Source organism: Narcine bancroftii, chromosome 1 (assembly GCF_036971445.1).
Source record: "Narcine bancroftii isolate sNarBan1 chromosome 1, sNarBan1.hap1, whole genome shotgun sequence".
Classification (NCBI taxonomy): domain Eukaryota; kingdom Metazoa; phylum Chordata; class Chondrichthyes; order Torpediniformes; family Narcinidae; genus Narcine; species Narcine bancroftii.
Genome location: NC_091469.1, coordinates 85,662,627 through 85,685,908, shown reverse-complemented (window position 1 = coordinate 85,685,908; position 23,282 = coordinate 85,662,627). Strand labels below are relative to the sequence as shown.

General features: G+C 41.3%; 1 protein-coding gene across 7 annotated transcripts in view; it reads right to left on the bottom strand.

Annotated features, from left to right (window-relative positions):
* Positions 1-23,282, bottom strand: part of vav2 (vav 2 guanine nucleotide exchange factor) — a 255,045-nt gene that overhangs the window by 38,084 nt on the left and 193,679 nt on the right. For 4 of the 7 annotated variants that reach the window (XM_069932059.1, XM_069932068.1, XM_069932040.1 and 1 more), the window contains exons 10-14: positions 21,730-21,825; positions 20,152-20,220; positions 18,147-18,233; positions 10,939-11,024; positions 4,272-4,404 (exon numbers count right to left, since the gene is read on the bottom strand). In XM_069932059.1, the coding sequence (XP_069788160.1) occupies positions 4,272-4,404; positions 10,939-11,024; positions 18,147-18,233; positions 20,152-20,220; positions 21,730-21,825 (471 nt within the window). Of the gene's footprint in view, positions 1-3,597; positions 3,613-4,271; positions 4,405-10,938; positions 11,025-18,146; positions 18,234-20,151; positions 20,221-21,729; positions 21,826-23,282 lie in introns of all 7 variants that reach the window. The other 3 variants (XM_069932049.1, XM_069932061.1, XM_069932026.1) reach the window with 1 other exon arrangement.

Sequence of the window (23,282 nt, the reverse complement as noted above, 5' to 3'; positions counted from 1 at the left end):
CTATGCATCTCTGTTCTGTGGACACCCTTCAATCCTAAAGTTGTGCCCATTTGTCTGAGACTCTCCAACCATGGGAAACCCCCCTCATTCTCCTAAATTCCAGTGAATACAGGCCAAAAGCTGTTAAACGCTCATCATATTATAACCCTTTCATTCCCAGTATCATCCTACTAAACCACCTTTGAATCCTCTTCAGCATCAGTACATCCTTTCTTAAATGAGGAGACCAAAACTGCCCACAATACTCCAAGTGAGTTCTCACCGGTGCCTTATCTAGCCTCAAATTCATATCCCTGCTCTTCTAGTCTATTCCTCTTGAAATGAATGCCAGCCTTCTTCACCACCACCTCAACTTGCAAGTTTACCTTCAGACTATCCTGCATGAGGACTCCCAGGTCCCTTTGCCTCTGGATATTTTCAATTTTCTTCCTTTTTAAAAAAAATAATCTCCCCCTTTATTTTTTCTACCAATGTGCATTACCGTACACTTTCCAACATTATATTTCATTTACCATTTCTCCTCCCATTCTCCTACTATGTCCAAGTCCTTCTGCAGACTCCATGTTTCCTCTCCTCTACCTGCTCCTCCCCTACCTTCGTATCATCTGCAAACTTGGCCATAAAGCCATTCATTCCATAATCCAAATCATTAATGATAATATAATGACAATGACCTCCCTCTCACTAGACACCCACTTTGCATCAACTCCTTGGTCCCTTCCCCATTGGGTACGATTTCTGGGACTGATAGCGATTGTCTAACCAAGATTAGGCTACTAGTCACAAGGTAAACTTGTCCTTGATAATTTGAGCTAGCAGTCTGTGGACTGCTGTGTTGATGGGTCTGATTGTGCAGAGTTTATTTAACCTGCCAATTTGCTCAAGGATCAAGGTTTCTTTTATTGTCATGTGATAATACAAAAAAAATGTAATATACATGATATTTTTCAATTTTTTTCCTGCCATAACAACAAAAGAGTTGCCATGAGTATTGCCTGGCACCCTCAATAAGAGAAAGAGAAACAAAAGTGAGTCCTTTCAGAGATACTGCTTGTCTGTGGATTTGCCTCTAGCTTATCAGCATGATACAAGAAACCTGTCACCTTTTGATGACATCTCCCTCCTTCCCTTTCCTACAAATGGCCCTTCCCTATGATGTAACCCTCTTCCATTTTGTTGGAATCATTGCTTCCATTTCACACTCATTGAGATACTGTTAAGTGCCTGCAAATATTACTCGTCCCCATTAAGCAGAAACAGCATGTTTGTGGTTGGGATGTGAACTCTCCCTTGGTCCAGACTCTCTTGGTGATCCAAAGAGTCAAATTCTTTCCTTGCCTGAAGAGCGGGCAGAACTGGATCCAGTAATTCAGTCCAGCTGTGCAAGACCGAAACACAAACAAGAGTCGCAGACCCTGCGGAGCACAAACCATTCACAACGAAACATTCACTTGGCAACCAAAACTATCAACAGATAAACTTTTGTCTCCTCACCAGCACATTACAATAGCTTACCCAACACCAAGTCCAAACAATCACCAAATAAAATGTCACCCTCAATTAGTAGTCCAAACTATTAAGTATGCTTTGCCCTGATTTTACACAGGGAATGGAGCCAAGGACTTCTCAGAGATTACCAAAAACCTTCTCTGATATAAAAGCTTTTACATGAGTGGCCACCTCATGTTTCTAATCACAGTTCTAGAAGCTTTAAATCTATTTTTGTGCTGGGAGGGAAGGGTCGATGTCTTGCTGAGATTCTTGCTCAGTTCCACAGCAATAATCTCTGGCAATTGAAGGCCTCTCAAATCCCTTATAGCTGAACTCATAGTGCTGCTCTTTTACTTCTTGCAGCCATGTTCTTGCTCAGCCTGGTGAGCATTTCCAAGTAGTACTGCCATGCTCCCACTCTACATAATTAGTCGTGTCCAAGTTAGGGTAAAGAGATGGTTTACTGGGAAGAAGTCATTCTGGATGCAAACACTGCAAGAGGACCCTGGAGGCCATAGTATATTCTCACTGACATGCTCACCAAACTGGTGAGTACATGGAGAGCAAGTCAAAGAATAAACAAGAACAAATGTAGTGAATATTTGCCTAACAACCGCATGTCCAATTATCACCAAGTAACAAGTCAAGCAAACCCTAGCAAATAGTCACCTGATAACCAGAATTACTAATATATCCAGCTAAATTTTCATCCAGTCACCCATAGCTCAAACAATCAATTGTAAATGTTCACCCAGCAACCAGTGGACCAAACTTTAAACAAATAGGCAACCAACCAGCAGCAAAAAGTTTCAATAAGTAAAGACATATCCAGAATTGGATAAAGAACTCTATTCCTTGGATGAACAATTGTCCGGTAATCAACAGCACAAATAATCGTTGGATCACCATTTCCCATTAACACCATGTCCATCACTAGTGGATATTTTATCAAAATTGAATTAACAGATTTTTAAAAATATTTTATTTATAGACAAATAAATCCAAAGATACAATTAACCAATGTATTTAACAACCATCCTTCTTGTTGACTATAATTGTAAACAACTCCGCTCCACATCCTTTGGAAAAACAGAAAATGCAGAAGAAAGAATATAGATATAAGAGTAGGATAGAAAAACAACAGAAATAAGAAAAGGAGGAGAAAGATCTGCCAGGCACCTTCACCAATCTCTCAGGCCTAAGAATTATCTGACTTTTCTGGATCAGAAGAGGGGTGAGGGGGGTGGGGATAAAGGTAGTGGGGGGCAGGGCAAGGGGGGGAAAACAGTTAAAGATTAATCCCTACATGTCATAGGTTTGGCTGCCAAATATCCATAAACATGCCATACTTATTCCTCAGATTATAGGTGATTTTCTCTGGGGCGGTGGGGGGGGACACTTGTGCATTTCTACGTTCCAACATGCCAATCCTAAATGAGAATCAGACTTCTGAATTAACAGATCTTTCTTGATCAAGAAGGGAATCAAGAGTTATGTGGTGAAGGCAGGAGAATGGGGTTGAGTAGGAGAGTTGGGATGGACTCAATGGCCAAACAGCCTATGTTTTACGGTCTCATGGACTTATCATGACCCAGCAGTCACCTGAATTATCAGTCTCCAGTTGCTTTTTCATGGAGAAAATGAGAAAGCACTTGTCCTGGATTCCTTCCTCAGATCCATCATTTTGTTTATCAAAAATTTAAATTTAAATCTTAAATTTAGACGTACAGCACAGTAACAGGCCACAAGCCCGTGCTGTTCAATTACACCCAATTGACTACAACCCCGGTTTGTTTTGAAGGATGGGAGGAAACAAGAACATCTGGAGGAAACCCACGCAGACATGGAGAGAATGTACAAACTCCCTACAGACAGCACCAGATTATAATCCGGGTCACTGGTGCTGTAACAGTATTGCGCTAACTGCTACTCTAATCGTGCCACCTCCAAACTCTCTTTAATATATAATCAGGGCTGGAGACAGGTAAAATAGCAGCAAAATCCAGACAGACCAGACTAGAGCAGCTGGGGAATTGAAACCAACATTTAACATGTTAAAAATATTCAGGCCACAAATATGTCTCAGCAGATACTTGCACAACTCACCATTTTCCCGTGGCACTGGAAAGCAGGAAAGAACAGAGCAGAGAAATCAGTCTTGGCTTAACAAACATGAAAAATTAATGAGATTGATCAGAGGATTTTCTCTGCTCAAGTAACATTGCCCAAGAGATTGAATAAAGCTCACAACAACTCGCAAGGAATCTGTCTCATCAGGCAGGTCAGGAAGATCCATCACCTTGTTTTACATTGAGAAGAGCACTGAAAGTGATCTTATTAGGCAAGTGGGATGTACTATGGTTATGGAAGAGAGGAACTATGATGGGGTGGGGGTAAAGGGCTCAGGTCATTGGGAAAGACAGGGAAATATTGTGATTCATGGAAAACTTTGGCAATCAAAAAAGCCCATGGGGAGAGTGTGAGCCAAAAGACCTGGATGGGTTGGAAAGAGATGATGTTGAACCACAGTTTCTATTAGCCCAACATTAATCCTGGTTTAAGTTCCAATTCTGAAGACATTCCTTTGCCCTGGGGCAGTCTGTCACTGATTTTAGTAGTAGGAGGCATGCTCCCTCAGTGTCTCTCATGCTCAAACCAGCACTGTCCATCCACACCCCTTCACATGAACAATTAATAGTCCTAGGAGTGAGCATTTCATCTCCCTGATAACATGCAATTTAATGAAATCTGTGGTATCATGAACTCACAGACAGAGTTACCTTTCTTAAGTCCTTGTTATTCATTGGGTCATCAGTCATTTTATGAGTTTGTAGATCAATTGTCTCTTTCAGCTCATAGTTGTAACCTTTCCGCTTACATACAATCACTGCTTTATCAAAGAGGAAAAGATATCTGGAACACAAACAGTGACATTCCAGTGATTCTCAACTCCAACCTTGTGCCTGCAATGCTTCACTTTTTTTTCAATCTTTTAATTAATCTTATTAGAGGTAAACAATACATGAAAATAGAAGTACATAACAAAGAAAGGGAAAAAAATGTTACTATATTACATCATATGATATAACAAATAGCATTCCACTACAATTAACAAATATTTTCTCGTCTCCTCAAACTGAAATCTTCAAATAAAAAAAATTATATAAAACCTCACCTAATATAAGAAAAAAAAAAAAAACAAAAAAAACTGGACAGCCTATCCTGAGGATTTATTAATAAACATTAATCATCTGGTCTTCACCCACAAAGAGAAAAAAATAAAATTAAATATAGTCTGGAAGGAAAAAATAATTATATTAACTGAGTCATGTGGCCAATTCTCTTCAAATTTAACTGATGTGCAACTCCTAACTTTCTCTATACTTAAACAAGACATAATTTGAGAGAACCATTGAGTCAAAGTAGGGGGGGATTAGAATCCTTCCATTTAAATAAAATAGCTCTTCTAGTCAACAATGTATTAAAGGCTACAGCCTGATGTGTGGAAGTGGGAACTCATCCCACTTCTGGAATTATAATTCCAAAAAGGGCAGTCACTGGGTAAGGTAGCAAACAGTGTAGTTTACAACATTTTAAAAATATCTAACTAATACCTCTCCAACAAAGGCATGAACAAAATGTATGAGTTAGAGAAGGCACTTGCAATTTACATCTAACACAAATAGGACTAATGTTAGCAAAATACCAGCCAATTTGTCTTCTGACGTACTAGCCCGATGTATCATTTTAAAATGAATCAAAGAATGACGAGCACATATTGAAGAGGTATTAAACAATCCAAAAATATTTTACCATGATTCCTCTGAAGACATAACTGAAGTTCCTCTTCCAAGGCCCTTTTAATTTTGTCATTAGAATTTGATTGCAATCTTAATAACTTATTATAAATGTTACCGATTAAACCCAAATAAGAAGGGTTCAAATGGAAAAGAAGTATCAAGCAAATCCGATTGGTACAATTTTGGAAAGTTAGGCAGTAAAGTATTCATAGAATTTCTAATTTGAAAGTATCTAAAAAAAATGAGACTTGGGTACATTATAATTATTGGATAATTGTTCAAAAGATTTTAAACTACCATCCATAAACAAATCTGAAAAAGAAACAATTCCTTTAACTTTCCAAAAAGAAAAGGCTTGGTTCAAAAAAATAATTAAGAGAAATGGTATTAGGTAAAATAAAATTTTTCAAGTATAAGAACTTCTGAAATTGAAACCAAATCTGTAATGTATATTTAAGTATTGGTTGAAGGTACGTCTACTAATCTTAGAAAGTGTAAAATGAAGAGCTGCTCTCAATAAAGAGACTATGAATACCACTGAATTCCAAATCTACCCAATATGAGTGTTCAAATTTATCAGAACAGTAGATACAGAAAATAATATAGTGAATGTCAACTGCCCAATAATAGAGTCTACGATGAGGTTTCAATTTCTGCAGATGGAATTTACTCAATCTGGCATTCGCTTTATTCTAAATATAAGAAGATATCTTAGAGTCAATATTATCAAAAAAGGATTTTGGAATAAAAACTGGGACTGCTTGAAATAAATACAAAACTTTTTGTCAGATTATCATCTAAATATCATTACTACAACCTACAAAAGATAAAGCCAATAGAGCCCATTTAGAAAGAGATTATTTCACATAATCTATCCAAGGAAGAAAGTTATATTTATATAGATCTTTAAATGTTTTGGGTATTTTAACCCCAAGATAGGTAAAATGATCTTTAACCACTCTATAAGGTGTGTGATTATAAACAGGTACATGCATGTTTACTGGGAATAATTTGCTTTTATAGAGATTCAATTTATATCCGGAGAAACTACCAAATTGGGAAAGCAAAGACAACATTGGAGGAATAGATTTCTCAGGATCTGAAAAATATACTAAAAGATCATCTGGATATAAAGATACTTTGTGAATTCTATCTCCTCAATTAATTCCCCGAATGTCACTGCTAGGGCAGTGGTTCTCAAATGTTTTTGGGCTGTTGCCCCCTTGGCCTCTTGGCTACATCCTGAGTGCCCCCAACTGAGTGTGCGTTAGTGGTGGCACTGAGCAGGGTGGCGGGGGTTAGTGGCGGCACTGAGCGAGGAGGGTTATTGGCAGCACTGAGCGGGGTGAATAGTGGCGGTGCTAAGAGGGGGGTTAAGGGAGAATCCGAGTGGGGGTTAGTGGCACTGAGTGAGGGGGTAGAGGCAGCGCTGAGGGGGGTAGTGGCGGTGCTGAGATGGAGTAGTGGTGGCGCTGAGAAGGGGGAAATGGCGGCGCTGAGAAGTGGGTAGTGGTGGTGTTAAGGGGGTAATGGCAGTGCTGAGTGGGGGATAGTGGTGGTGTTGAGAGGGAGGTAGTGGTGGCACTGAGGGGAGGTAGTGGCAGTGCTGAGAAGGGGAGTAGTGACAGTGCTGAGGGGGGTAGTGGCGGTGCTGAGAGGGTGAGATAATGGCAGTACTGAGAGTGGGGATAGTGGTGGTGCTGAATGCGGGGTTGTGACACCAGTACAGCATGGAAACCACTGAGACCAGCTCTTGCGAGAATGCGTTGTCGCCATTTATTTTACTCACTACTGCCACCCCGAATCTGGCCAGAAAATTACTGCACTGGCTGCTTCACTAAACTTTGCAGCAGACTGAATAATAACAAGACTGAAGGTTTGGACCACCCCTTTTTTCCTCACCACCCGGACAGCCTCCTTTCTCTCACCACCCCTTTGGATCTTTATACTGCCCATGACTGGGGTGGGAGGGGTGGCAGCACCCACCTTGAGAATCATTATGTTAGGGGTTCCAAAGCTAAATTAAAGATCTAAGAGGACAACCCTTTCTAGTTCCTCGAAATAACCTTAAAAGTGAAGATTTTTGATTATTTGTAATTACAGCAGTGGCTGGATCGTGATAAATGAAATTAATCCAAAAGGACACCAGGGCTGAAATTAAATCCTTTCAAAACTTCAAACAGATATTTCTATTCCACTCTATCAAAAGCCTTTTTTGTATCGAACGCCACTATACATTCTGCAGTTTAAAGCGATGGGGAATAAATTATATTTATTAATCTATGGATATTAAAGTGTAAATATTGATTCTTTAAAAATCCTGTTTGGTCTATAAAGATAATCTGAAGAAGAATATTTTTGGAAAGAATTTGGAAAGAATTTTAGAATCAACATTCAATAATGATATTGGTCTACAGGAAGCACAATCCGAAGGGCCCATATCCTGTTTTATGAGGGAAGGAAAATGATGCTTCATAAAATGTCTGTGGCAAGGTTCTAAAAAGATTTGAATCACTAAATACCTTACAAAGTCAGGGGATAAGTATATTAGCAAAATATTTTTTAAAACTCAATGGTGTAACCATCCAGACTTTTCCAGACTGAAGGGAGGAAATTGCTTTAAAAATTTCCATCTCTGAAATTGGAGCTTCCAATAAAAGTTGATAATTAGAAGAAATTTTAGGGATATTCAACCACTGCAGGAATCTATCCATAGAGACAGAATTGTCAGGAAACTCAGGTTTATATAAATCAGAATAGAATTCCTGGAACATCTGATTAATTTCAACATGATCAAACATAATGCTACTGCCTTTTTTACAAATTTTAGTAATCTGTCTTTTGACCATAGCTGATTTTAATTGACCAGCTAACAATTTACCTGATTTATCCCCATGTAGATAAAACTGACTTTTAGGTTTAAGAAGTTAACTTTCAATAGGGTATGTTAAAAGTAAATCACATTAGATTTGAAGTTCTACCCTTTCCTTATAAAGATCAGCATTAGGCATCCTTGAATATACTCTATCAATTTTCTTCATTCTATTATTCAGTAATAATAATTCTTGTTTTCTTAACCCAGCTAAATAAGAAATTATTTGTACCCGAAGCAATGCTTTTCATTCACAAAGCTTAAGGACAAAGGAAGGGAAGACACCCTCTGCCCCTCACCTCCACAGCAGTGGCCCTCCACTGCTTGAAGATGTTTACAGAATTAACTCTGCTTGGGTACAGGTATGAACCTGGTGGACACCAAAGAAATTAAATTCCTGATTAAAAAAAAAACAATTAATGCTGGAGGAACTCAGCCAGTCTTGCAGCATCTATAGGAAATAAAGATATATTACCAACATTTCAGGCCTGAGCCCCCCTTCAAGGTGTGAGCAAAAAGTAAGAAGGCATTTGAAATAAAGTCTAGGGAGAGAAATGGGGAAGATTGGGAGGGGGAGGAGTCCAGACCAACAAACAAAAGGTGTTAATTGGATATGATAAGAGTAGAGGTGAGAATTGATTTTGGTTGTGAAAGGATACCGAGGGGAGAGAGAGAACACACACATGTGTACATGTGCTGGGAGAAAGATGATGGGGAAGAAGATGGCACACTGGGTGGTGGAGGGGGGTGGGGGTTGAAAAGAAAACATCTTATAGCTTGAAGAAGGGCTCAGGCCTGAAATGTCAATAATATATCTTCACTATGGACTCTGCTAGACCGGCTAAGTTCTTCCAGCATTTTCAGTGTGATTTTATTTAAAAATGCAGCACTCACAGACTTCTGTGTTTCATTCCATCAAATTCCAGACACCGCACCCTCTCTGGGGAAGGAGTTATTGGAGGTCTGATGCTCATAGTCAAGGATTGAATGTTTTTTTTTTTCCCGTGTCGCTCGTTGTAAAAGCTAACAAATGATCTAGTCATATATCCCTTTAGATCTTGCTGAATGCAGTAGCTGCCACGTTTTGACTGAGAGTGAGAATATGCCAAGAGGTACCTCACTGGTTGTAAAGAGGTTGTGTGGAGAGCACGGTGGAGATGCAAGGCTGTTAATGTGCACTCAGAGGCCCCCAGTGAGGGCTCAACACATTCATCACCTTAATGCCAACACAATACAGGATAGCTCAACATCTTGAACTTTCCTTGACCCCTCTGGGGCAGCGCAGCAGTTTGACCACACACAGCTGAAACTCTGAGAAGCAGGTTTACCCCAACCTGGGGTCAATCAGTTCCTGATCTCAGTTCCAGGTTGATCAGCAGCATAATCCCTGTTCCCAACCTGCCATTGGGCATAATTACTCCAAATCAATATCTAATTTTGACCCTGTAATCCATAGAACCGAACATCGAAATGTCTTGATATTTTTACACCAAAATTCCAGCTGATCAGGAGTTCAACAATTCAAGCTCTGTTAACTATATTTTATAAAATTTAGACATACATCATGGTAACAGGCCCATGCCATCCAATTACACCTGCTTTCAACTTTCAACCCCCAGTACATTTTGGAGGGTGGGATGAAACTGGAGTGCCAGAAGGAAACCCATGCAGATACGGGGAGAACATGCAAATTTTTTAACATTGTTGCACTAACCGCTATGCTAACTGTGCTGCCCTTAACAGGCAGTTTAGCAACTTGACTCCGAACTGCAAGACAAAACCATTTCAACATCGAACTATCTGCAATCTTATCCCGACAGTCTAATCCATCAACCTTGACATGTGGAGCTCAACACATGAACCAAGGAGGTCCACATCCAATTCTAGACCCAGCGAGGTCCACACCCGATTCCAGATCTAGCGAGGACCACACCCGATCCCAGACCCAGTGAAGTCCACACCCAACCCCAGACCCAGGGAGGTCCACACCCAACCCCAGACCCAGGGAAGACAACACCATACCCCAGACCCATCAAGGTCCAAACCCAACCCCAGATCTAGTGAGGTCCACACCCAATCCCAGGCCCAGTGAGGTCCACACCCAATCCCAGACTCAGGGAGGTCCACACACAATCCCAGTCCCAGGGAGGTCCACACAAAATCCCAGACACAGGGAGGTCCACACACAATTCCAGACCCAGGGAGGTCAAGACCACCCCAGACCAATGGAGTGCCACTTCCTGACCTTGGACCCAGAGATATTCATTACCCAAGGAAATGTTTTAGAAGTAAGAGTAGACTATTCTCCAATCTAAAAAGATTACAGCTAATTGTTTCCCAAGGAATCACTTTTCATCATTTCATCTCCTTTAATATATAGATATCGATCATTCTCAATCCTGAATACTGGTAGAACATTTGAGAGATTCACTATACACCAAAGCATGTTTTGCATCCCCTTCTGAATTGCCAATATTTTATTTTCAGATTGGAACCTTCCTAACAATAACTTTCAATGCCCCTCCATTTTCAGAAATATTCTGCCTTCCCACTTCTTCCACAAAAGCTCAAATCCAACTGGACCTGAGCAGGAACAATTCCTGACAAAAATAACTCATCCCCTGCTCCAAGGTACAAGGTAAGGTATAATGAGACCCAGGTTAGAAGGAGGCTGGTGTGGGGGAGGTGGGTGTCACTAAGCACGGAATCGTCTTGACCTTGAGTATCTCAGATTTTGGCAGACAAACCCAGCAGGACCACCTTTGAAATACTCACCGATCCTGTTTTGTTCTGTTAACTGTGGAACAGACTTTCAATTCACCATCAATCTTTGGTCTCCCGTAATTTGCCAGCGATGTTTGCTGTAAAAATAAAGTAGTCTCTGAGAAAGCTAGAAAAATAACTGTGACTCTTGATCTTCACTCCTCGGTCAACCACAACTCTCCTCCCTGCCAAAAAAAATTCTAAACCTCTTCCTCCTTCTCAAAGAACACTAATTTCCAGATATTCAGCCATACAACAAGTCTTCAGGCCCCAATAAACCCCACATTCCAGAAGGCAACCTCTTGAAGCTGTCCAATATTCAACACATCATTATTTAGCTGCTGATAAGTACTGGCAACTTAATACAACCCAGTCTTCAGAGAAGTCTTGATTACACAAAACAACCCAGCCATTTAAAATCTCCTCAGATCCCCCAACCCAATAAAAGTAAAGGCCTCTAATACACTCACAGCAGACAAACCATCAGGAAACACCGCTGAAGGCTTCAATTAGTAAGACCCCTCCTAGTGTAAAGCCAGCAAGTCATCAAGCCATGGCTCGTGAAGTCCACCCTGGCAGGGTTGGTAAGTTACTTTATCTTCTCAGGTACCTCTATTTATTGAGAAGTCAAGCTGATTTTAAGATTCTACATGAAAGAAATGCCTTTGGGGTTATTCCAGTCATTGATTGAAACCAGTCACTGTGGTTATTCATGGTGTCCATTTGGAAGTCTCGATTTTGTCATTTTATGCCTAATTAATTGATATCAATGAGATTCAAATATGTGAAGAGATGTTGAATCCAATTACAGTAAAATCGCTGTTATCCAGAATTAAGCAACCAGCGACCTCAATCAAAATCTTTGGACCAATTTTTCAGATCAAATTTGGTGGGGGGTGGGGGGGGAGTGGGGAAGGTTTTACACAGGTTATGTGGTAAGTACCTGCATCATTCAAGGCATCGAGAGCTCAGATGGATGGGGCTGGGTGGCAGTCTGCTTTCAGGACATCAGGAGCTCAAATAGGCAGCTGGGGCTAGGGAGAGGTCTGTGGCTGGGGCGTCAGGAGGTCAGGTCAGAGCGAGGCCGAGACCTAGGAGAGAGTATGTAGCCTGGATGTAAGAGCTCTGGTAGGCGGCCAGCCTGGGTTACGATTCGCAGTCGGGGTGTCAGGAGCTCCAGTGTGCAGGTAGCAGGGGCAAGGACCCATGGTCTGGGCATTGGGAGCTCAGATGGGAAGGCAGCTGAGGCAAGTGTTACGGTTGGGGCATTGGGAGCTTGGATGGGCAAGTGATTGGGTTCAAAAATCTTGGGGGGTGGGAGAGATGACTTTTATACAGGTCATGCAAAAACAGGCAATTTTTGGGCCAAAGAAGGAGGGGTCGACTATTACACAGTATCAATGATTATTCTAGTGTCTACAATATAAATATTTTTTAATTAAAATAAATAAAAGTTTAAAATTGTAAAAATAAATGTTTTCTAAAGTATCACATAAACCTTTGGTGAAGATGGGAGCAAATATTCAGCCAGCAGAGTGAATTGGTCATGCTTTGCTCATAGCAGCTGTTTGAATAAAGTTATGTTTGAATAAAATGGCGTCGCCCAGGATGAAGAGCTGGTTGATGTTGTCGGCAGAATCACAAACAACAATGAGGAAACATACAGGAGGGAGATTGATCAGCTTGTTGAGTGGTGTCACACCAACAATGTTGCCCTCAATTCTAAGTGGAAGAAGCCTACTTGCATCCACTCTATTGAAACCTCTCAATCTTGTAAACCTCTATCAAATCTCCCCTCATTCTTCTTCACTGCAAGGAATAAAGGAGACCTGTTTAATCTTTCACTGTAACTCAACTCCTGAAAACCTGACAACACCCTAGTAAATCTTCTCTGCGCTCTTTCACTCTTATTGATATGCTTCCTATAGTTAGGCGACCAGAACTGCACACAATTTATCAAATTTGGCCTCACCAATGTCTTAAACAAATTCAACATAACATCCCAACTCCTATACTCAATGCTTAGATTTATAAAGACTAAGATTACAAAGGCTTTCTTTACAACCCTGTCCACCTATGACACCACCTTCAGGGAATCAATGTGTCTGTATTTCCAAATCTCTACTCCTCAATGCCCTACCATTTACTGTGTATGTCCTACCTTGGTTATACCTTGGTAAGTCTTTATCTGTTAACTTGGGGGAGAAGTGTTTAATTATCTATAATGTAATTGTTTGTCTTTCAGGTGGTTTTGTGGAGGGGGAGGAATCTGCAGATGCAGTGACAGTTAAATGTTTTCAAGGAATGTACTGAAAATAAAGTAAAATGCTTTAAGGTTTATATATTGTTCAGTGTAAATACAGTTTTGTACTTTTGTCTTTTGAACTGTTTTTTCTGAATGCAGGTGCATTAGTTGGGCATTGTAAGAGTGAGTCTCAAGCAACCAGAAAAATTACTTATCTGGCATCTACCAATCCCCCATAGGTGCCGGATACCAGGGGTTTCACTGTACCTGTAATTCTCCTGGAGCTATAAGTAACTTACACATTCAAGTCCACTGAAAGTATCAAGTGAATTAGCTGTGAGAGAAGCGAAGACAGATGTCTCCAGCATTAACAGGGAAACCAGGTTCACCGGCATGATGGGTGGATGTGTGGATGTTGGATTAAGGGATAGGAATGGCTTCTGCTCCACAGTTACAGAGGCAGCAGCTGAGGTAAAAGGTGGACGATCGCCTGGGAGTGAGGACCCAAGTGTTCTGACTTCAGCTTGTGACTTCATTTGTAAGATGTAACATTTCAATTCTGCATATCATTCCTGTACTGACATGTCTGTTCCTGAAAGATCACTCGTAAATTGGAGGAGCAACACCTAATTTTCTGTCTGGACACTCTTCAACCAGATAACATTATCGTCGACATCTCTGGTTTCAGCCAGCCTACTCCCCATTCTCCCTCTCTTTCCCCCTCTCTCCATCTCCTTTCCTCCAGCTTGCCAGCCCCTTTCCTCTCTATTTACAGAACCATCCCCCCTCCCCCTGTTTACTGCTGTGCTCTCCCTCCCTTATCCACCTATTACCTTCTGCCTGTGAGACTGCACTCCTCCCCCTGCCATTTCGTTCGGGTAACTGCCTACATTTTCCTCATAGTTTGATGAAGGGCTCAAGCCTGAAACGTAGGTTATGTATATCTTTGCTATATAAAGTACACTGTTTGACCTGCTCAGTTTCTCCAGCATTATGTTTTACTTCTGCAATAATATGATATTATTCATAGCCATGATAACCTCAGTTAGCCTTAAAATTGTCCATAAGAACTAACTTCCAAAAGGACCCTTAAATTAGCATGGCAATTTCAGTGCCTGGTTTCAATCAAGACTGGTAGCCCCAAGGGATTTCTGCATTGGAGAATCTTAAAATCATCTTGACTTCTCAATAAAAGGGTATGTCCAAGAGGGCAAAGTAACTCATTGACCCAGAGCAACTTGCTGGCATTTTGCTGGTTATGTCACTAATTGGAAGCCAGGCTCAATTCCAATGCCATCTACTAATTTGCCGATGACACCGCAGTTGTCGGCAGAATCACAAACAACAATGAGGAAACATACAGCAGGGAGATAGATCAGCTCGTTGAGTGGTGTCACACCAACAACGTTGCCCTCAATGTTAACAAAACAAAGGAGATGATTGTGGACTTCAGGAAGAACTCTTCGAGGGCTCAGTAGTGGAGAAGGTCAAGAACTTCAAATTCCTGGATAACAATACCTCTGAGGATCTGTCCTGGAGCCTCCATGTTGATGCAATCATGAAGAAAGCTTTTGTGAGGTGTTTAAGAAGATTCATTATGTCACCAAAGACACTTGAAAAGTTCTACATGGAGAGCATTCAGGTTGGTTGTATCACTGTCTGGTACGGTGGTGCCAATGCTCAGCACAAGAAAAAACTCCAGAGGATTGTTAACTCGGCCTACGGCATCACAGGCACCAGAGTTCACTCCATCAAGGACATCAACAAGAGGCAGTCTTAAGAAAGGAGCCTTTACCTTCAAGGACACCCTACCACCCAGGCCACGTACTCTTCACTTTACCACCATCGGGAAAAAAGTGCAGGGACCTGAAGACGAGCACTCAGGACAGCTTCTAACCTGCTGCCATCAGATTCCTGAATGAATAATGAACCAAAGGCACTGCCTTACTTTAATTTTTGTGCATTATTTTTATTTATTTTTGTACAGTAGTTTATATAAATGTTTGCACAGTGATGCTACTGCAAAACAATGAATTTCATGATTTGTTCATGACAATAAATTCTGATTCTTTCTGATGGTTTATCAAGGACCCATGAATATCAATTTTTGGGGTCCTGGGATTTTTTTTTAAAGATGCATTACATTTCTCATGAACATCTCTCTCATCATCATGTTTCCTAAAACACAGAACAGAACAGCACAGGAACAGGCCCTTCAGCCCATATGACTCTGATGAATATAATTTCCCAATCAAACTAAAACTCTGCTGTACCCTTCCATTCCCGTCATATTCATATGTCTATCTAGATGCCTCTTATGTGTATCTGCTTCCACCACTACTCCTGGCAGCCCATTCCAGGCACCTACCACTTTCTGCACAAAATTGGTGCCCTGCATATCTCCCTTATCCTTTGTCCCATCACCTTAAATACATATCCTCTAGTGCAGTCATTCTCCACCTTTTTTTGGCTATGACCCCCTTAGGACTCTGCTCAAAGTTTTTGGCCCCCCCTTCCATATGAAGCAGTCAAGTATAGTTGGTTTCTTCCCTACTTCTCTCTTACCGGCCACAAGAAAAGCATAAAAAATATTTTATGATTTCAGTCCGTGGCCCTTCTTAAATATCCTGTGGCCCCTAGGGCTGGCCGTATGGCCTCCATTGAGATTGGCTGCTCTCGTGTGTGACAAGATATAAAACAGTACAAGAGTTTCACTGCAGTCAGTGAAGGAAAACAGACCAGTTAATAGCCTACTTCCCAGCAAAACATAGCAGTTGTTGTGAGTGAAATGCAAAAGTGTTGTGTCAGTTCTTCAACAAGTAATCTTTTTGACTCTGTGACAGCCATGTGCTTTGTTTTCCAAAATGTATTAAGATGGAACTCACAACTTTTTCTCTCCTTTCGAAGGTCTGATGAGAAATGTGGCTTTGTCATCCATGTCAAAAAAGGTTAAGTGCTAAAGTGCAGTTGTACCCTTGACTACTGCAGGCTGCTCTAGATCTGCTACAATGACAAGAGTCTTTTGCCCTCCCCCACCCCTCCAAAGGTCACAGGTCTCTGTATTGACTCCTGTGCTGAAGCCTCACCACGTCAGGCACTTGCATGAGGTCATTCGAAGATGGGAGCATTCTGTCAAAAGATTGTGTAGAGGAGAAGATCCTGCTGAGACTCTCTTCACAATGTTATTCCTCTCTTGTTCACTACCTGGTGTGTTGTGGACTGGTCTCATTTGTTATTCAGGGCAAGGGGAATGACAACCACAGCTAAGACTCCATGCTCAATTTCTCCAGGTCATTCTTGAAGAGTGCCCAATAACAGAGGGAAAAGTGTTCAGTCTTATTATGCAAAATATTGAGAGATTATCTGAAAGATATGGGTGGTGTGGGTGAATTCAAGAGTTGTGCATGTAAGGAAGGGAAAAAATTGATGGTTGTGGATTAGGTTTACCAAGGTTGGCACAACATTGTGGGCTGAAGAGCCTGTATTGTGTTTTCATGTTCTGAGTCCTAACAAAATGACTAAAAAACTTCCTGATGTGTCTCCAAAGTATTCTTTAAATAATATAGCCTTATGTAGTGCTGAAAGTCAACAATGGTTGGTTTACTCCTGTTCAACTAGCCGCTGCCAGTCAATACAATAACTTGCAGCCTCATCATTGTGAGTGGAGAAGCAGAATCAGGTTTATTGTCATGAACATGCGCCATTATTGTGCATTACAGGTGCAGAATTCAATAAGCTATGATTTTGGGAATATAATATTTAAAACTAAATAATTAGTGCAAAAAGAGAAAAAAAGTGAGGTAGTGTCTATATGTTATTTGTGTGTTCACCCATCCCCTTGAGAATCCTGTGGACACCAATTCCCAGCACTCACATCAGCTTCTTTCTTGAGCTGCTGAACTCTGCAGGTTAGCCTCACTTTGCCATCTCATTACTGCCAAAACTCTGGATCTCCATACATTTTCCTGATAATTACTGAAAATATCCTGAAAAGCAAGATGGACTTCCACTTTCTCTGGGCTGCCCTCCTAGCCATCCAAATGACAGTAGCCTTACCTCATCTTGGCAATTCAGTGCTTTGGTTCATGTTTCGAGAAAGGCTGTAAGAGGTCAAGTGGTCTGAGTAAAACCTGGTTCAAGCCCCAGTGACACCTCCCTTTCAAGTTGAGAAGGAAGGGGGGTGGTTGAGATGTGGTCATTATCCATATTGTGTTTATCCTGCACTTTGTGGGAGAGGACACAAGTTCTACATTGTTGAGTGGACACCAGTGTTTCAAATGCACTGGAAAGGCTGAGTGAGAGACAGTTAGCTCTGGGGACAAGCATATCTGGAGCATGTCTTCAAATACTATAACCAGGACCAAATCGCCTCCTATATCCAGAATTCTTGGCAAATACTTCTATTGCCTTGGAGTGAATCAAAAATATTGAAGATTGGCTTTTGCAACAGTGGGAAGACCCTGAACAATTCCTTTAACTAATTTTTCAGTAAAATCACTCCTTATTCAGATGAATTCAAAGAAATATAACCCTGGTCGATGGAGATTCTTAACATTATCATAGGACAATTAAAGCTGAACGAGAAATGTGGGAATCACCAGTGATGTTCACATGCCAAGAACAGATAAAAACCTCAAAGACTTTGACCATTGTTCCATTGCCAATAACATGGGTGGCACGGTTGGTGTAGCAGTTAGCGCAATGTTGTTAGAGTGCCAGCAATTAGGATTGGGGCTCAAATCCTTGTGTCTCCGTGGGTTTCCTCCAGGGGCTCTGTTTTCTTCCCACCGTTTGAAACATACCAATGGTTGTAGGCAACCCAATTGGGTGTCATTAGGCAGTACAGGCTCATGGGCCGAAATGACCTGTTATCATGCTGTATGTCAAAATGTAAATTTAAATAAAATATTTAATCCAACATAATTCTAGTGAAACTGCTTTGCACAGAACACAGACTCTCCAACCCTGCACTTACAAGGTTTTCGATGGAACACTGGAATTCGGAGATTTTCTTCAGTGTCTCATTATCACGTTTAACTTCATTGATATACATAGCCAAATCCTGAAATAAAACCAAAAACACAATATCAGAGACCAATGTAACCAGCTGCCATTGAACACGATTTACGACCGTGCCAATTTTATTTAATTCCCAGTTCTGAAGTAAGCACCTCCAGAAGAAATTTAGTTTATCTTTGAAGTCTGATGTTCACCTTTTGCAGAACCAGTTGCCCCTGTGCATTTTGTTGACAAGCAACCAGTTTTTGGCTCAGTTTGTTCTTTTAATTACAGTTTCTAAGGACCAGTCATTTCTTTCCTCCTACAACTCATCACTGGATGGGTTGCACATTCAAAGGCATGTCTCAAAGGTACCCAAGATCCAGCTCATGAGAGATAGTTAGAAAATTGACCTTGGGGACATCACTCAGCTGGATCCTGCTCTTATTCCATGTTTCTGTATCTCCAATTCTGAGTTGGCATCTCTGGACAGGGAGCTGCCATCCACACTTGGCTTCAGCCCTGATAATCAGGGATGTAACTCAAAGCTAGCATTGCCTGTCAGGACAACATCCATTGATGAATAAACAGGGAAAAGCTCCCAGGAGTACTGGTACTTAAAACAAATCGGGATTCAGGCCACCCAGGGGTGTAGCCGGTCCAATGGTCAATCCTGGTGGTGTCCATATTGAGTTTGTACATTCTCCCTGTGACCACGTGGGATTCCTCCCTCATCCCAAAGATGTGTAGAAAGGTTCGTGAATTAGCCTCTCTAAATCGTCCGTAAAGTGAGGCAAGTGAGGATAGGCAATGGCAGTGTGGAATTAGTGTAAATGGGTATGGACCTGATGGCTGAAGGGCCTGTTCCTATGTTTTGACTTCATGAACACTCTCATAGGAACTTATTCACAGCCCTAAGATGGAATTCATCATCCCTGTGGCAGGAGTGTGTGTGGCTTGGGCTGGGCATATATTGATTGACCACTTTAAATTTTATTGACAACACAGAAGTCAATTCTGGCCATTGAAACATGTGCAGCCCAATTAGACTCAATTGACCCACTAATCCAGTAAGTTTTTGGAGGGTGGGAGGAAATCAGAGCACCTGGGGAAAACCAACTCGGGTCACAGGGAGAGTAGACAAACTCCTTACAGACAGTGGCAGATTCAGACACAGGGTACTGGTGTTGTAATAGCGTTGCACATGCTGCTACTCTAACCTTGCTGTTATCCTTATTTGCCACACATCAGCCTAAAGGATAAAGCTGAAGTGTAAACCATCAAAAATATCATTTCCTATTCTCCAAATATTTATGAGAATCAGTCTCAGCTGCTGATGTTAATCAAATCAGTCAATTGTCTCAAAGAGGTACAATTGCTTTTCAAGAGTGAGCGATAGATACCAACAAGGAATTAGTAAGGGGAGCAGATATCAGAGCAAATGTCGAATTATTTATTGCCACATGTACCAAGATACAGTGGAAACTTAGTTTCATGAGCTATTCAGCGTCAATCTATATTTAAGATCATCAGGCAGTGCAAAACAGGTGTTAAAGAGAAGATCAGTTTATATAAACAGTAGAAGGGCATCATCATTTGACTAATCATTAGTCTGACAACAGTGGGGAAGAAATTGACCTTGAACCTGGTGGTGCATGTTGTCTAACTCATGTATCTGCTGCCAAAAGGAGGTAGGAAGAAGAGAGTGTGACCTGGGTGAGACATATTGGCTCCTTTCCTGAGACAGAGTCGACAGAGCAAGGTTTGTATGATAGTTTTGAACAGAGTAACTCCCAAAATGTGATGCACTGACATCACATGGAACAAGGAGTGGGGAAGGACATAAACCAAACAGCATTTAGATAAGGAGAATAGTTAGGAAGAAAGGCAAATAGAAGAGAATGGCAGAAATCCAGAAAGTGCATGCTGCCGTATTCCAATCTCAGCCCCGTTCTTCTTCCACAATGTTCTTAAGTCCTCACCTGCATCGCCTCTAGGGCCTCCTTCAGCTGCTGCTTCTCAGGGCGATCACTGGAATGGCTCAGCAACTCCTATCAGGTAAGCAAAACACAGGCAGAGTAGTCACATTTAGTGGGAACTTAAACCTTTTGATTGAGGTGTGAGCAACGTTGCAGACATGCGTGGAGGGCAGAAAGGGGTTCTTGTATCACAGGGCCAGGGGCAAAACAGGTAATTTAGTGCAGGTTGTGCTCAGCATGGCACATCAGGTAGAATGAAGATACTGTTGAGGAGCAGGAAGCAATGTTTGACACAACAACATTGAACCAGACCCTTGCGCTAACCTTTGACCTGTTCCAATGGACCAATCTCTCCCTGAATTACAAGCTTCCGAGAACTCTATCACACAAAGTTCCAACCCAACCAGTATACTAAATACTGTTTTATTTCAAAACTCAACTTTATTCACAATAAATAACACATACAGAGGAAAACCATATGACATAGTGGGAAAAATAGACTATTCAGTCCATCAAGTCTGCCCCCCATTTAATCATGAGCTGATTCATTTTTGCACTCAACCCCACTGCCCAGCCTTCTCCCCATAACCTTTGAAGTCCTAGCTAATCAAGAACCTATCAATGCATGTCTTAAATACACCTGGCCTCCACAACCACCTGTGCCAATATATTCTACAGATTTGCAACCCTCTTGTCAAAGAAATTCCTATGTATCTTTAAGCGGATGCCCTTTAATCCTGAATTTGTGCCCTCTTGTCCTAGACTCTCCCACCATGGAGAAAAAAAACCTTTCAACACTACCCTGTCCATTCCTTTCAATAAGATTCAGCCCTCATTCTTCTAAATTCCAACAAATACAAGCCAAGAGGTGTTAAACACTCCTTATATAATAACCCTTTCATTCTAGGAATCATCCTAGTGAACTTCTTTTGAACCCTCTCCAATGACCGCACATATTTTTTTGTAAATGAGGAGCCCAAAACTGCTCACGATACTCCAAATGAGATCTCACCAGTGGCTTATAAAGCCTCAGCATCACATCCCTGCTCTTATATTCTATTCCTCTCAAAGTAAATGCCAGTATTGCATTTGACCTCCACCAGAATCTCAGTGTGCATGTTTACTTTCAGACTGTCCTTGACAAGGATTTCAGGTCCCTTTACATCTGGGTATTTTCAATTTTCTCCCCAATTAAAAATTTAGATATTCAGTGCAGTAACATTGCTGAATGTCCACATTTATTCGGCCCACAAGTCTGTGCCGCCCAATTTACTCCCCATTAACCTACACCCCTGGTGCATTTTGAACAGTGGGAAGAAACCGGAGCCCCAGAAAAAAAACCCACACAGACACAGACAGACACGTTAAAAACTCCTTGCAGACAATGCAGGATTCATACCCCAGTCCAGTTCCGATCACCAACACTGTAAAGGCATTGCGCTAACTGCTACGTCAACCGTGCCAGCCCTACACCAACTGTGCTGTTATATACTGGCTACTAATCAGTTTGAATGCAACAAATGTGCCCACACAGCTAAGTTGTCTCTTCTCACAGTGATCCAGTGGGCAGCGGCCACTCACCTTCAGCAGGAGGTGATATTTTAAAATCCGTTGCATGGGCACAACCAGCAGATCTTGCAGTTTAAACTTCCCTTCCTGAACTTTCAGAGTACACTCCTGGACAAGGGAACCAAAAATAGAATGAAGCACATGCAAAAAACATTCAAGAAAACTATCTCTCAGGTTCAGCCATGATCCAAGACTAATCTGATTGCTTAATGATAGTCAGAAACTCTGCCCTAAAGCATGGCAATACAGAACAGGCTGAACGGTGGTAGATATCAGAATATATACTGTACAAGATTCAGAATCAAACCTCCTCCCCCAAAGCCAGTGACCATCCAGAGAGAGAGAGAGAGAGAGAATGTTTATATGTGTATGTGACCAAAACTGCAAATCTCCATTTCTGTCTGTGATTTTATACAGCACATTGGCATTCCGCAAACAAAAGAGGCGGGATATGTAACAGTGTCGCCGTCTGTGTTTAACGACAAGTATAACGTACTGTATTTGACGGAATGTTAGACCCACTTGTTTTTCCCAAAAAAATGGCTCAAAAATATTCTCCTCGTTTTATATGCCAGGTTGAAATTAGGGTGATAATGGTGAGTAACGCCGACAGTAACACTCTCTGCACTGGTCATTGATGTGTTGAGAAAGTGTCAGGTCCATGAGAGAAGAGTCTGAACACAAGGGTTTGCTATCAAACATTACTTTTATTGAAACACTACAATTAATAGAAGAGTGTGGGAATAAAGCATATACATGCACAATGTATAAAGGAGCATGAGAAAAACGTGAACAATAGATATCAGAAAAGAGTGTGGGAAAATACATGGACAATTAAATAAAACATACGCACAATTTATAAAAGAGTATGGGAAAATCTACTGCAAGTATTGATTGAAAGAAGTGGATTTCAAGCTTTACTTTCCACTCACATACCGCCTTAAGTAATCCCTTACTAAGTAACTTAATCCCTAAGTAATCCCTTATCACTGCTATCTAACGTTGGGGGCTGGTGGCAGGCTGTCAATGACGAAGCAGTGGGCATCAGACTGTTCAAATTAAGGACAAACCCACAGACCAGCTTGCTTACAATCTGGCAGACCAAGTGTCAAATTTAAGGTTAGGGTTCAGGTTAGTTTGTCAATATGCGGGCAGTAGGAAATTCATCCCTCTTGTGTTCACTGGTCTCCTCTCTCAGAGGTTCTGTGTTAGTATAAACTGCTACTTTTGGTTGCCCCTTGCTTTCATTACCCTATATCGGCTTCTAGCTCTTAGTAGGATCAGTTGTGCATTTTGATATATCCTGGGGTAAGTTTAATGACTGCAGAGTGGGTGACCTTATATTCACACCTTAGAGTTAGGGTTAGGTGTGAAATTTAGGATAGGGTTAGGTTTAGAGCTATGGTTAGGGTTCGGGTTAGGCTAAGGGGCCCACAGCAACAGAGATGAGGCAGCAGAACGCCAGGCCAGTCAGGACAGCAGGCTGCAGGAGAGAGTAGGAAGCAGACCGCCAGAGCTGAGCAGGACAGCAGGCAACGTAAGAGAGAAGGAAACACTAAAAATTT